The following is a 13,161-nucleotide window of genomic DNA, read 5'->3' on the forward strand; positions in this document are numbered from 1 at the left end:
AGATCTCTCCTGGGGGGCGGGGGCGGAACCAAAAGTTAGGATCCTTATGGAGGAGTGAGTCAGATACTTAGACAAACAGATAAATCTTTATTGACTCCTCGAGATGTTGTTGGCCTTTGTCTCTGGAACATCGGAGCTCGGAGCATCTTTCTTGCCATTGTCAGACAAGTGCTTCGCAGCATCCGTGGAGCTCGGAGCATCTTTCTTGCCATTGCCGAACCAGTGCTTCACAGCATCCGTGAAGTACGAAGGGTCCTTCTCAGCCCAATAGCAAAGTATCCTGGGGGAGAGGGGGGTTTGGGGCAAGGGTGCCCATAGCCGAACCAGATCAGATCCCGGCCTCCCTATATTTGATCTTACCCTTGCAACAACCCAAGCTTCACCCTCCTAGGTTAAGCAAGCTCCAAACTCTTTCCTAAGCACCATCCCTAGTGGAAGTCCAGCTTTCAGGGTTCCGTAGCTCCCAGACCCCACTCTGCCCGGGAAGTCCACCCCTCACTCCAATCTCTGCCTTCCTCAGTGGGCAGCTCACAGGATGGTGATGCTGGCTATCAGCACCATGAAGCCCCAGCTCAGCATCCCGACCAGCAGTCTTCCCAGCATGTTCTCCACCTTCGGAGACTGTGGTGACAGGGGCTGGAGGGCTGTGGACGGCTTGGCAGGACGCTGAGTGATCCCATCCGGGGCCACCCCGGCATGGTTTAGGGTGTTTGAAGATGATGTCTCCTCCACGAGTCTTTTGGGCAACACTGACAGGGGAGAAGGAAGGAATAGCCCTGGGAAGGCATGGTGGTCCCACTGGCCAAGGCAAGCCCTCCCCCCCACCCCCCCCAACTCCCCACCCCAGGGCCAGGCCCTGCACCAGACAATCACGCGCCTCCAACTGCACCTAGGCAGACACACCCTGTGGGGGGGGGGGGGAAGCTCTGCCACTGCAGCCAGAAGCCACACCCAGGGCAGGAAGTGACACTTCCATGGCGTGAAATCACACCTTGGCAGGAAGTTCTTGTGCCATAAGCCACACCCCTGAAGGAGACAGCCCCCAGCCCTGAGTCCCAGACTTCGGTACCACTCCCCAAGCGCTGACCTTTGACGTGAAAACGGATGACCGTGGCGGGGCTGGATTTCACGGTGTCCAGCTGGCAGCGGTAAGTCCCCGCGTCCTTCGGAGCCACCATGGTCTTTGTCAGGGTGGGCTCTTTCCCCTTGGATACCAAGGTCTCAGACTTGTTCCTCCAAACCTAGACCCAAGCTCAAGGGGTCACAGAGGCCTGGGGAATTCAGGGGTTGCGGGAGCACAGGGGTAAGAAGATCGTGGGGACTTCATGGGGGGGAGATGGGTGTCCTGGGTGTACTGGTCAGGGTAAAGGGCCCCCAGGGGGTTGGTGGTGGCCAAGCCTGGTAGGTCATGGGTCATGGGGACTGTGGTGCAGGCCTGTGGATACAGGGTTGGCATGGGCCTGGTGGACTTGGATTTCAAGGGTACAGGATTCAGAGGGCCCCACCCTGTAAAAGCTGTAATCGGTCAGGCCTTGAGAGGCTTGGTGCCAGTTGAGCTCACAGTCCAGGATCATGTCTTCCATTTCATGGACCTTGATTATGCGCTCTGGGGATAGGGGGTTACTGTGCGACGCTCCTCTGTGGCTCTTGGCCGTCCCGGAACCCCTTTCCACTGGGTCGCCCCACCTTTTCTCTCCCGCTGACTGTAGTCTCCGCCCTCTCTGTGCTCAGTCACTCCTCTGGCTCCGCCCCTTTGGCACCAACCCCTCCTATTGGGCCCAGCTCTCTCACCCCCACAATCCAAGGACTTCCGACAAGCGTGAACCTGCTTCTGGCAGGTACTGCACCAGATCAGAGTCTGCAGCATCATACCTGAAGAAGCGGGGCGGAGGCTGTATTTGCCCACAAAGGGGCGGGGCTAAAAGGAGAGGGCGGGGCGGGGCTGGAGCGCAGCCAGTAGGAAGTCGGGGTCTAACCAGGAAAGAATGCTCCCCAAGATGGCCTTGGTGCAGAAGGAATACTGGAGACCCAGGAATGAAGACGTGGGGAATGAAGAAACACCAAGAGCCAAAAGGGGGAGCAGAAAGGCTGGGTGTTCACAGTGCAGGGATGAGGGAGAGAGGGCCAGCACCCATAATGCTGACTTACCACATTTGTTGGGACAAAAAGCTGCCTCAGAAGAGAACAAAGAGAGAGAGAGAGAGAAAATCAGATTTTTAAGTTAAAGGATGAGACAGGGAGCGCGGGCGGGGTGGAGGGGGGAGAGGCAGAGGCTGGGCTGGAGCTCCTGGCTTTGAGGGGAGGAAGGAGCTGGGTGCCCAAACCCCTGCGTCTGAAGGAGGCGGGTGGGAGAGCTGAGGGACCAGACTTGGGGAAGCAAGGGGCTGGGAACAGGGACTCTTGGACTGTGGAAGGAGGGGGCTGCAGTCCAGGACTCTCATCTTTCCTCACCCTCTTTTTGGAACTGAGCAACGTAGCGGGCAAAGGTATCCTTTTGCAGGCTCAGCATCCAGAACAGCTCCTTCACCAGGAGCTCACCTGGAAAGAAGCAGGATGAGAGAGAGTGGTCTGCTCCCTTCCTCCCAGGCAAGGAAGTTCGCCTCTGTCTGCAAGCCTGGCATTCGCTTTTTGGCCTCCTCAGGGAAGAGCCCTGAAACAGAGTGGCCACTTAACACGCTGGCTAAGAACACCTGGGACAAGTCTGCACTGTCATGGTCTCCCTTTTAGGGGGGACGAAGTGGCAAGGCCACACAGCTAGGAAGTGGCAGAGCTGGGAACTGAACCTAGGCAGTCTGGCTCCAGAGCCCAGTACCTGACCCCCCTGCCCCAACCAGGCATCACCAGCAATCACTTCCCTTCGAGAAACTGGAGCCCCCTGCCCTGTCCCCTCCATGCATTTGCCTTTTACATCACTGTCTGTGATGCGTTTCAGATCCTTCAGCAAACTCCAGGATGCCTTTTCCAGCGTGGGCTCATCTGTGGGAAGACAGAACCCCAGATTCTACTGTTACTGCCTCATTGGCTTCCTAGTCTCGGCAACTACAATACCCATGGGGCCACTAGACAAGGATAGGCCTGGTTAAATTATTTACCCATTGCTTTCTGGGAGTTGTAGTTTTGTTGCATAAAATTGCAGGCTAAGGGGTGGGAGAACACTATATTTGCTAGCCCTGAGGAACCCTGAAATCTGTACCCAAGCCTGCTACATTTCAAACCCAGGAGACTCTACCTTTGGCCCTTTGCCCCTGCACCCAGCAATCCTAGCCCAGATCCCTCCTTTCCCAGGACCCTGGAGTCTGGGCTCCGTCCTGCCCTCACCGACGACCCCCATATAGGAATCCTCGTCAATCGGCAGCTCCTTGAAATCCTGCACGGCCTGCTTTAACCTTTTCATCACGTTTTTGTGATGCTCAGCCCCCAGGTGGCCTGGCAAGTAATCCGTCTCCAAGGAGTTTAGCGCCTCCACGACCTTTGTATCACATATGACACAACCCAAGGCAGGAAGCAGGCAGCTGGCCAGCGCTCCTACCAGGAGGGAAAGCCGCGGCCCCATTGAGGCCGGAGCGCTCAATCTGCGCAGATCCCTGGGAAGAGTCCTCTCACCCCGAGGAGGTGAGCGCTAAATGAAGAGATGCCCTACCCCGAGACTAATGGACCCCCAATTTGCAGGGCGCACAATTCTCGTTAGGGAACCGAGGAGTCCCGATGCACCCTGAACAGACGCTGCCGATCTCCAGAGGCTTGTAACCTCAAACAGTAGGGTTCGCCGAAGAGCTGAGTCCAGGTTCCCAGGGCTTTGAGAGAGGAAGACCGAGCCACACCCTTCCACTCTACTACTTTCCCACTACTGAAATTAAAGATTTTGTTAGAGGCGAGGGTGAGGTTGGTTGCGCAGTATAGAGATTTGACTGGGGCCAAAGTCACAGTTCGCTTCCATCTACAAGGTAACTCCCACAGCCTCCGCCTTCAATCTAGCTTCCTACTTGGTGCCCGAAATTCCCAAGAGATGTTACGTGAGGGGCTTCCTTGGCCCCGCCCAGGAGCCCAACTCTGAGTCTGATTGGACCACAACAAAGGAGTCCCCGCCTATCGCGCTTTGATGTCACAGAGGCGGTCGGCTTTTCATATCCGAACTTCCTCAGCATCGATAGAAGTGTCTATAGAAGTACCCTATCTGCTCCAGCTTTCCAGAAACAAGGGATGGAATTCTGGACTCCAGCTTGCTCCCTTCTGTGGGCCCCGGGACCCAGGCTTCCGGCTAGATGCCCACGACCCCAGACATAGAGATAGGAGGAAGCTAAAAGTGGCCATTCCCAGCCCTAGGACTACGACTCCCAGAAGGCTGCGGATCTCTCCCTAGCAGAGAACCACAGCCAACCCCGTGGCATTGTGGGAAATGTAGTCCAAGAGTTCTACTGTGAGGGGGCGTGGCGTATGAGGGCAAATGGTAATGGAAAAAATACAATAACAAATACATAAAAAAAGAATTATACTGTGTGCTGACTTCTTGCTCCACCTTCTCTCCCAGCCTCGGCCTGAATGTCAAGGTCCCAGAGGAAAGTGAGGTCCGGAGGCCAATAGTGAGAGACGAGAAAAGAACTGGGGTCCAGAGGCAAGTGTGGCAACAAGAGGCTGCCAGATCTAAGCAAGGAGAATACCCCAACACATGGGCCATGAGTGTCCCTGGAAGTTGTGCACTTTTCCTCCTTCTGACACACACACACACATTCATGTGCGCAAGCCCCCAAAAATCCACAGACGGGTTGGTGATGTGGACTTTTAAGTCATACCTCCCTCTCTCCCCCTTATGGCAGCTGAGTAGTGAACAGTCGCTCAAAACTCCTCGAGAGGACTACAAAAGGGGCTTAGATTCTTAGACAATTTTGTAATAAATATATCTACCTTCACCCCCCTTCAAAAAGCATCAAGGGAATCCTAAAACCTTAGTCAAGAATCCTATCCTCCTTGGCCAAGGGTCCTCCTGCTGGGGTATGAGGTTAATCCAGGGTCTGCATACCCCCAAATCTTCCCATCCCTCACTGCCAAAGCCAGCTGTCACTAAGTTCCGTGAATTCAGGGGCAGACAGACAGTGATTAGGTACAGTACCAGCAGCTTTCTGCAAGTCCAGAGGACACGTTTATGCCAGCTGGCTTCCAGAAAACCCATCATCTCCCCCAGCAGCTCAGCTGCAGAGGATGAAACATCCTTAATTTAGAGAGGCAACCCAAGCTCAGAGCCAACATGGGCAGTGCCTGCCTTCTGTAGTTTTTTTAAAGATTTTATTTATTTATTTTTAGACAGAGGGGAAGAGAGGGAGAAAGAGAGGGACAGAAACATCAATGTGTGGTTGCCTCTCACACGCCCCCTACTGGGGACCTGGCCCACAACCCAGCCATGTGCCCTGACTGGGATCAAACCCAGTCAGACCCTTTGGTTCGCAGGTCTGCACTCAGTCCACTGAGCCACACCAGCCAGGGCTTGTCTTTGGTAGTTTTTGAGCTTAAAAAACAAGTCTCCTTAAATTTCTGGAAAGCCTTGCTTCAGAAGCTGCAGCATTTCTGCAGCCATCCCTCTCTTCCACCTCCCACATTTTAGCCTATCTGCTGGAATAAGCTAAATAAAGTCTTTGTGAGGTTTTTTTCAGGGGCTGAGAAGTTGGAAAATTTCACTCTTCTCAGAAACTGCCCTAACAACACACAGTTTGCCTTGCATCAGTCTTTCTGCCAGTGGTGACGTGTTGAGCTTCTGGCTGTACCTATACTCAACTCTTCACCGATGTTCTCCGGAACTCCAGGACCCCCACCGCTCTGGAAGAGCCCTGCAGGGTTTGCCACTCTCTAGAGCAAGCCCCCCCCCCCCCCCGCCATCTAGAACCATTCCAGAAACACAGAAGGGGAGCTGGCTAGTGCTTGCTTTAAAACACCCATGAGTTCCTGCAGTCCTGAGGGCCTAAGAAAGAGAAACATCTCTTCGGTAAAAGACCTCAACAGTCAACACTAGAGGGAGTAGTTTCTGATTCTTGAGCTCTCTGCCATCTAGATATCCTCTGCCGTCTAGAAGTACTACAGTCATCTAGAAGTACTCTGGATATGTGCTGGGAAGAACAGGTGGCCATTGTGCCTTGCAGAACTGTCATGAGTTTCCTCAGACATTGCCAGCCATCGGGAACATACTTTCTGCTGGTTCTAGAGTGCTCAGGCAGTCGCTGAAAGCCTCTCTTTCTCTGAAATTCTAGCCAACTAGAATTACTCTAGAAATGGGTGCCTGTCTGCTGCAGGACCGCCAGTAGCTCCTCGGCCTCTGGAGACCCGTGACGCTGGCTCTGGATGGGTCAGACTATTCCAAAAAAACTCCTCTGCAATTTCCGGACCGGGGACAAGTCGGCGTTAATGCCCACCCACTCAGGCAGGAAGGCGGCCTCGGGCTTGAAGATGTCGAGGAAGCTGGAGTCGGGCAGGGTGAAGTTAGCCAGGTAGACGGTGTCTCCACCAGCCAGGTAGGCGGCCCAGAAACCAAAAGTGCCGATGGTCATGACAGTGTGGTTGCACTGCATGAGCAGCGCAAAGTCCCGGCCTGGGGAGCCCTCCTGCCCGTCTCCAGCGAAGATCACATCCCCCTGGGAAGTGTCCACATTCTGCCGGCACCACTCCATGCCGTTGCTGGTGACCACGAAGACGGGGGCTACGTGCCGGGCCCGGAACCAGTCCATGGCCTGCTGGAGGTAGGCGCGATCGCCCACCACACCCTTCCAGTGATAGGGCATCACCTCCAGATAGTCCCCACGGCGCACGTGGACGCCCACAAAGGTGCTCGGGGTGGCCCCAGTGCCGGGCAGGCGGAGCCGCCTCAGGAAATCCTGGGCCTGGTCCCGAAGGTGGTCGTGCAGGGTGAACTCCCTCCGGATCTGATCCCGGACATGGTGGAAGAAGGTCCAGGAGCAAGGGAAGCCCCTGAGCTTCAGCAAAGGCTGCTGCAAGTGGGCGTACTCCTCCGCCATCCAGTCGTTCAGGTCCAGCGTCTGCCAGGGCATGTCTCTGTCCACCTCGGGCGCCAGCACCGGCAGGGTGATACGGAACACGGGGGCCAGGGTGGCGTGCATGGCGGGCAGGATGAAGGCCTGGCGGCCGTTGAGCTGGGCCAGGGCCAGCAGAGTGGCATACTGCCCCATCTGGTTACCAAACCGGCCATCCGGGGAGATGGTCCAGGTTCCTGAGAGGGAGGCGGGGTGCACGAGACAGGGAGACGAGGTGTTGGCGCTCACCCGAGTGCCGGACAGGCAGAAGATGGCCACGGGGCCTGTCGCCCGGCGTCTGCCCCTGAACAGGACGGGCAGGTCCAGGACGTTGTGAAAGAGGTCTTGCGAGAGGTGGAGGAAGGCAATCGACGCAAGAACACAGGCTAGCAGGAAGGTCAGACAGAGGGGCCGGCGGCTGAGGGTCCCCATGGCTGCAGGGCAGAAAAAATGAGTGAGCAGAAGCTCGGAGCCTGAGGGAGGCGTTGGGAAGGAGAGGTTGGAAGGAATGAATGAAGGGCCTCAGGGTTTGGACTCTGGGTCTCAGGGAAAAGGGGATCATGGTCCAGGACTCCTGGATCTGAGGGAGGAGAAGCTGGAGGTTTGGAATTTGGGGGTGTGGGGATGCAGATGGTGAAAAACGGTTGTTTCCAAGAGAGCAATAGTGCAGGATTCCACACCTGCGCCCCCACCTTGCAGTCCAGTCTCACTGCCCTGCCCGTGAGGCCCACCGAAGCTGGGTGGTGTTCCACCAGCTCCTTTCTCACGTGTACCTCTGGATGAGGAATCGAATCCGCCGAGGAGGGGACAGGAAGCCACAGGCCACAGAGAAAGTGAGCGGCTGGAGGGCCAGGGTTGATAAGGGATCTTGATCTTGGGTGGAGCAGTAGCAGGGCAGTGAGGATGAAGGTCACTCCTCGGGTCATAAAAAGAGGTTGGGAGTGCAACTGCTGGGGGTGGGGTATCCGCCCTTCCCACTAACCTGAGCTCCTGGAGGGTGGCGGGTACCCACTCCCCGTGGCGTGGCCCCAGCCAGCTGTCCTCAAGAGCAGTCTACACCCGGCAGCCCCCGAACCGCGGACTCCAGGTTCCCGGGACCCGCCGGCCTGCGCTCCACGCCTCCTCGCTCAATTGGCGGCCAGGGCTCTGTGATCCAGCGAGCTGGGAGCGGTCTACTGGTTCACAGCTTCTACCTCTCCCCCGCCAGGCAGGTAGGGGTGAGGCAGAGCCCCGCCCCTTCCTGCCAGGGCCCCCCCCACCCCCCCACCCCGCTATCCCAGCCCCCTTCTCCCCGGCCCTGGCCAGCCCGGGGGCCAGGCTGGCCACCCAGGACACGCATCCGTCGCTGGACCTGGAGATCCAGCGCCCAGATGCTATGCCGGACCCGGCGATCCGTCAACCTCTCCCTCTTCTCCGCTGCCTGGGCTTACTTTGTCTTCCGTGTCTCTGGATGCGCCCAGCCCGGCCTCCGACTTTGGGTGGGGCCCGAATCAGGTCCGGAGAGGCAGGGCGGGGAGCGGTGCAGTTCTCACCCGACCACATCCTCCCCTGGAGGCGGGAAAACCTGTTTGCCGGGCTGCTGCAGGAGCGGATGCAGAGCCTCCTCCAGCTCTGAGAGTTCGACCTGAAGGTGTCCCCGTGCCCACTGGGGACCCCCGCCCCTGGCCAGAGTCACGGCCCCCAAGCCTCTCGTTTGAGGAGATTTTAGGGTCTGGCCCCTAACTCCCCAGAGGGGCACATCTCGAGGCAGCCCCTCCTGAGGACCCGAAGAAACAAGCACCGTGGATGTCACTCTTCCTTCCTGGACCTGGCCAGAGTCCAGCGGGGGAAAGGACGACCTCAGCTGCCCCACGAAATCAATGCGGTTTCCCCCTGCTGGAGGCAGCTGCCCACCTCACCCACCCAGCCCCAGCAGTCGGAACCAGACACTCCGGAATTTGCTGGGACTCTCCAGGCCCTTGATCATAACTCCTCCACACGCAGGGCTGGGTCTGGGGGTCCTCAGACTGAGAAGAGTCCTGGCCTCCCGCCCTTGGGTCTCACTGTGACCACCAGGTGGGGGGTGCAGGGGGCAGGGGGACTGGCCCTGAACTCGTCTGCCTAGGGTGGGCAGGCAGCACGTGGGGTCTTGACTTTGTGTAGGAAAGCTTCCACATCACGAGTCCCGGTGACTAGGAGGGAACGTTTATTAAAGCTGGGGCCAGTGAAACGAGGAAGGGCTTCGGATAGAGGGAGCAACCGGAGAGGGACCAGGTAGGGAAATGAGCCTGGGCTGGGCTGCTTTGGCTCACTAGGAAACCAGAGAAAAGGGGGACTTGGGGCCCTGGCAGGGTGGCTCAGTCGGCTGCAGCAGCATCTCCGTGCACCAAGGTTGCAGGTTGGATCCCCGGGCAGCAGATGCAAGGGCTGACCGATGAATGCATGCACAGGTGGAGGGCAGGTCAGTGTTTCTCTCTCTCCCTCTCTCTTTCTTCCTTCCTTTCTCTCTAAAACCAATTTTAAAAATTTAAAGGGGGTCTGGGGGCTTGGAGCAGGGTTGGGGGCGAGCCCAGGAGGAGCTGCTGCCGCCCATTGCTCCCTCGTTGCAAGCCTCTTGGGGGCCCTGGAGCTTAGGAGATGCTGCCTGTGGGAGAGTGACAGGGGAGAGGGGAGGGGGAAGGGAATGGCATGGGCACGCTCCCTGAAGGGAAAGCCTGCCAGAACCTTCATTTTGAAGAGTTTTGAAGGCTGGGGGCTTGGGGGGATCTTGGGAAGGACAGCCAATAGAATATTCATCAGCGTTATGCTGATGCCCCTAAAGAAGACTTACTCCCTCAACTCCACCCACCCCTGGATGTGGCTGGCATGGACTGGATCTCTGCCATCTCCCTGAACAGGACGATTTAGACTGCTCACCCTCTGGTTGAGGAGTGCAAACCATTTACTCTTAAGTGTCTTTGGTTTAGGGAAGATGCAATTTAATGATGATGGGTTTTTAAAAGGTTTTATTTATTTATTTTTAGAGAGGGAAGGGAGGGAGAAAGAGAGAGAGAGAAACATCAGTGTGCGGTTCCTGGGGGCCATGGCCTGCAACCCAGGCATATGCCCTGACTGGGAATCGAACCTACAATGCTTTGGTTTGCAGCCCGTGCTCAATCCACTGAGCTATACCAGCCAGGGCCAAGTTTAGGGAGGATACAATTTATTAGGTAGCTGCCAACTGCTCAGCATCTAGGTTTACCACTTGGCTGCAAACTGCTTGTTTAAGGAACTGTCTCAGTTTCCCCTTTCCACTGGTCCTGGGTCACTAGCCTGTCTTATAACTTCCATCTCAGAGTCCGGCTCACCTGCTGGTGACTCAGAGCTAGAGACACCCACCCACGCCAGCCATTGTGGGAGCACTTGTCTGGGCCTGAAGTAGCTTGTCTTATGAAAGAAACAGACAGGATTGCATCAGGGAGGAAGAGGCCTGGGTGTCTGATACACCAGCTCCTGGGCAGGGGTTGGTGAGCTTGAGATGGGAGGTTGGCTTGAGATGAGATGATTTGGGGCCAGGACGCTTGTGTCCTTGCAGAGAACACTTTGTCCTGTGTCACCTACTGATTTGCTGATGACAGAGGATCTTCAGTGTCTGACCCCAGAAACCTAGAAATTCAGGTGGGATGCAGAAACTCCAGTGATGGGACAATCTGCAAAATTCATTCAGGGAGGCAGGCCCCCAGCCCTCCTCCCTCAGATCCAGGAGTCCAGGCCCCCAGCCCCTCCTCCCTCAGACCCAAGGGTCCAGGCCCCCAGCCCCTCCTCCTTCAGACCCAAGGGTCCAGGCCCCCAGCCCCTCCTCCCTCAGATCCAGGGGTCTGGATCCCCAGCCCCTCCTCCCTCAGACCCAAGAGTCCAGGCCCCCAGCCCCTCTTCCCTCAGACCCAAGAGTCCAGGCCCCCAGCCCCTCCTCCCTCAGACCCAAGGGTCCAGGCCCCCAGCCCCTCCTCCCTCAGACCCAAGGGTCCAGGCCCCCAGCCCCTCCTCCCTCAGACCCAAGGGTCCAGGCCCCCAGCCCCTCCTCCCTCAGACCCAAGGCCCCCAGCCCCTCCTCCCTCAGACCCAAGGGTCCAGGCCCCCAGCCCCTCCTCCCTCAGAACCAAGGGTCCAGGCCCCCAGCCCCTCCTCCCTCAGACCCAAGGGTCCAGGCCCCCAGCCCCTCCTCCCTCAGACCCAAGGGTCCAGGCCCCCAGCCACTCCTCCCTTGGACCCGGGAGTCCGGGCCCCCACCTGGAAGGACCACCTGATTGCATCACGAGTTCAGGCTGACCTGGCCACGGTGGAATCCTTGCTCCTGCCAAGTGGGTCAAATATCACAAGTCAGGTGAACGGATGGTGACTGGGCGGGTCTGTCAGGATATAAATTCCGCAGCTTCTGCATCTATCCCAAGATACTCGGGTGTCTCTCGGCTGAGAACCGACGTGCCTTTGCACCGCCTGAGCGGCAGTCCGCGCATCTGCTCCCTCAGACTGCCAGCATCTGCAACAGCATCTAGACCCTGCAGCGATTCGGACTGCAGGTTCCAGACCCGCCGGAGGACGTGAGCCATTGATGGGCAGAGACAAGACTGCAGTCCAGTGCCCGGGACTGTGGGTCCCTATGCTGGCTGTCCTGCTGGGAGCCTGCCAGGCCCTCCCCATCGCAGACTCCAGCCCCCTCCTCCAATTTGGGAGCCAAGTCCGGCAGCGGTACCTCTACACAGATGATGCCCAGGAGACGGAGGCCCACCTGGAGATCCGGGCTGATGGCACCGTGGCGGGGTCTGCCCGCCAGAGCCCCGAAAGTGAGTGTGGGGGCTCGGACTGGGCCCGAGGGGGAGGGGCCGGGGGCCTGGAGTGCTGGGGCCGGGAAAAGGGGGTCTGAGTCTCTGACCACTTTCTCCCCTCAGGTCTCTTGGAGCTCAAAGCCCTGAAGCCAGGTGTCATTCAGATCTTGGGGGTGGTGACCTCCAGGTTCCTGTGCCAGAGGCCAGATGGGTCCTTGTACGGATCGGTGAGTTCCCGGGATGGCCCTCTTCCACCTCTACCTTTTTCCCATCTCCTTCAGGACTGCCCCAGGCCAGCTTAGGGTCCACACCCTCTGCACGGCTGGACCTCACTGAAACCCGTGAAGGTGGGGCCATTGCCATCAATGTTTGCAAGAAGGGGAAACTGAGGCTCAGGCAACAACACCGCTGGCCCCAAGTCACGAGGCTACCGAATGGCACAGTGGCCTGAAAGACGGAGTCTTGGGTCTGGTGACCCTTGGTGACCCCACGGGCTTCTATGTGCTGGGCACGTGGTCACTCAGGGAACCTGTACTGTGACCACGGCCTTGGGGGGTGGGTGGCCAGACCCCACTGCTTGGTCTGGGAGAGCTTTGGCTGTTCGCTGGGCTGGAACGTTCCTCTTTATGAGATGGGGACAGGAAGTGGGCTTTGTAGAACTACCCAGGGGCATCCTAGAGGATGGGGTGGGAGGCCAGGACCCCCCAGGCAGGAGGTGTGGCGGTGTCTCTGATCTCTGGTCTCGTCCCCTCAGCTCTACTTCAATGCCAAGGCCTGCAGCTTCCGGGAGCTGCTTCTGGAGGATGGGTACAACATCTACCAGTCAGAGGCCCTTGGCCTCCCACTCCGCCTGGCCCCCCACGACTCCTCATCCTCGGACTGGCGCCACTGGGGACCCTCCCGCTTCCTGCCGCTGAAGGGCCTGCCCCCAGCGCCGCCGCCAGAGAGCCCAGGGGTCCCGTTCCCCGGCCCCCCAGATGTGAGCTCCTCCGACCCCCTCAGCATGGTGCGGTCCTCACTGGGCCAAAGCCCCAGCTATGTGTCCTGAAGCCTCAGGCCGCTTACGACTGCGTCTCCTCTTTATTTATTGGGTTATTTATCTTATTTATATTTTTACTTTTCTTACTTGGAATAATAAAGAGTATGAAAGAAAGATCAGAGTGAGCATGTGTGTGTTTGAGGAAAGAAACGGGATCTGCTTTCCCTTCCCCTGTTGACCCCCAAGGCCCCCTGGCTCCCATGGCTGAAAGGGTGTGAGAAAGTCCCAGCCTCCCCTTCACAGGGCCTCAGCTTTCTGTTCCCATGAGATGAGGTGTCTGTCCCCAGGGACCCTGGACTACCCCTGCCCTTGGACAGGACAGAGC

General features: G+C 57.8%; 3 protein-coding genes across 4 annotated transcripts; 1 reads left to right on the forward strand and 2 right to left on the reverse strand.

Moving 5' to 3' along the window:
* Window positions 1-79: 79 nt before the first annotated feature.
* Window positions 80-4,435, reverse strand: IZUMO1 (izumo sperm-egg fusion 1). Its single transcript, XM_045856213.1, has 9 exons — window positions 3,319-4,435; window positions 2,902-2,976; window positions 2,452-2,538; window positions 2,149-2,169; window positions 1,792-1,872; window positions 1,506-1,606; window positions 1,088-1,241; window positions 533-749; window positions 80-280 (listed from the first exon to the last, which is right to left on the reverse strand). The coding sequence occupies exons 1-9, from the start codon at window positions 3,551-3,553 to the stop codon at window positions 88-90; spliced, it is 1,164 nt and encodes a 387-aa protein (XP_045712169.1). The 5' UTR covers window positions 3,554-4,435; the 3' UTR covers window positions 80-87.
* Window positions 1,133-12,955, forward strand: FGF21 (fibroblast growth factor 21). Of its 2 annotated transcripts, XM_045856211.1 has the most exons (5): window positions 1,133-1,148; window positions 9,384-9,453; window positions 11,501-11,815; window positions 11,921-12,024; window positions 12,552-12,955. In XM_045856211.1, exons 2-5 carry the CDS (start codon window positions 9,411-9,413, stop codon window positions 12,843-12,845), a joined length of 756 nt encoding a protein of 251 aa, XP_045712167.1. In that variant the 5' UTR covers window positions 1,133-1,148; window positions 9,384-9,410; the 3' UTR covers window positions 12,846-12,955. The 2 variants fall into 2 exon arrangements, with proteins under 2 accessions (XP_045712167.1, XP_045712168.1); XM_045856212.1 differs by lacking the exon at window positions 1,133-1,148 and having other exon boundaries at window positions 8,299-9,453; window positions 11,423-11,815.
* Window positions 5,365-8,222, reverse strand: FUT1 (fucosyltransferase 1 (H blood group)). Its single transcript, XM_045856210.1, has 2 exons — window positions 7,996-8,222; window positions 5,365-7,447 (listed from the first exon to the last, which is right to left on the reverse strand). Exon 2 carries the CDS (start codon window positions 7,443-7,445, stop codon window positions 6,333-6,335), a length of 1,113 nt encoding a protein of 370 aa, XP_045712166.1. The 5' UTR covers window positions 7,446-7,447; window positions 7,996-8,222; the 3' UTR covers window positions 5,365-6,332.
* Window positions 12,956-13,161: the final 206 nt, after the last annotated feature.

The sequence above is a fragment of the Phyllostomus hastatus genome, unplaced genomic scaffold (assembly GCF_019186645.2).
Source record: "Phyllostomus hastatus isolate PE091 unplaced genomic scaffold, TTU_PhHast_1.1 phas_scaffold_1224, whole genome shotgun sequence".
In the NCBI taxonomy this organism is placed as follows: domain Eukaryota; kingdom Metazoa; phylum Chordata; class Mammalia; order Chiroptera; family Phyllostomidae; genus Phyllostomus; species Phyllostomus hastatus.

What these genes read in the sequence shown, in the direction of transcription:
- IZUMO1 (XM_045856213.1), bottom strand. Translation starts at nt 3,553, where the DNA reads ATGGGGCCGCGGCTTTCCCTCCTGGTAGGAGCGCTGGCCAGCTGCCTG. An exon ending in CACAGACAGTGATGTAAAAG is followed by an intron (nt 2,539 to 2,901) that starts GCAAATGCATGG and finishes GCTTCTTTCCAG; the next exon opens with GTGAGCTCCTGGTGAAGGAG. An exon ending in CCGATTACAGCTTTTACAGG is followed by an intron (nt 1,242 to 1,505) that starts GTGGGGCCCTCT and finishes GCTTGGGTCTAG; the next exon opens with GTTTGGAGGAACAAGTCTGA.
- FUT1 (XM_045856210.1), bottom strand. Translation starts at nt 7,445, where the DNA reads ATGGGGACCCTCAGCCGCCGGCCCCTCTGTCTGACCTTCCTGCTAGCC.
- FGF21 (XM_045856211.1), top strand. Translation starts at nt 9,411, where the DNA reads ATGCAAGGGCTGACCGATGAATGCATGCACAGGTGGAGGGCAG. An exon ending in TGCCCGCCAGAGCCCCGAAA is followed by an intron (nt 11,816 to 11,920) that starts GTGAGTGTGGGG and finishes TTCTCCCCTCAG; the next exon opens with GTCTCTTGGAGCTCAAAGCC. An exon ending in ATGGGTCCTTGTACGGATCG is followed by an intron (nt 12,025 to 12,551) that starts GTGAGTTCCCGG and finishes TCGTCCCCTCAG; the next exon opens with CTCTACTTCAATGCCAAGGC.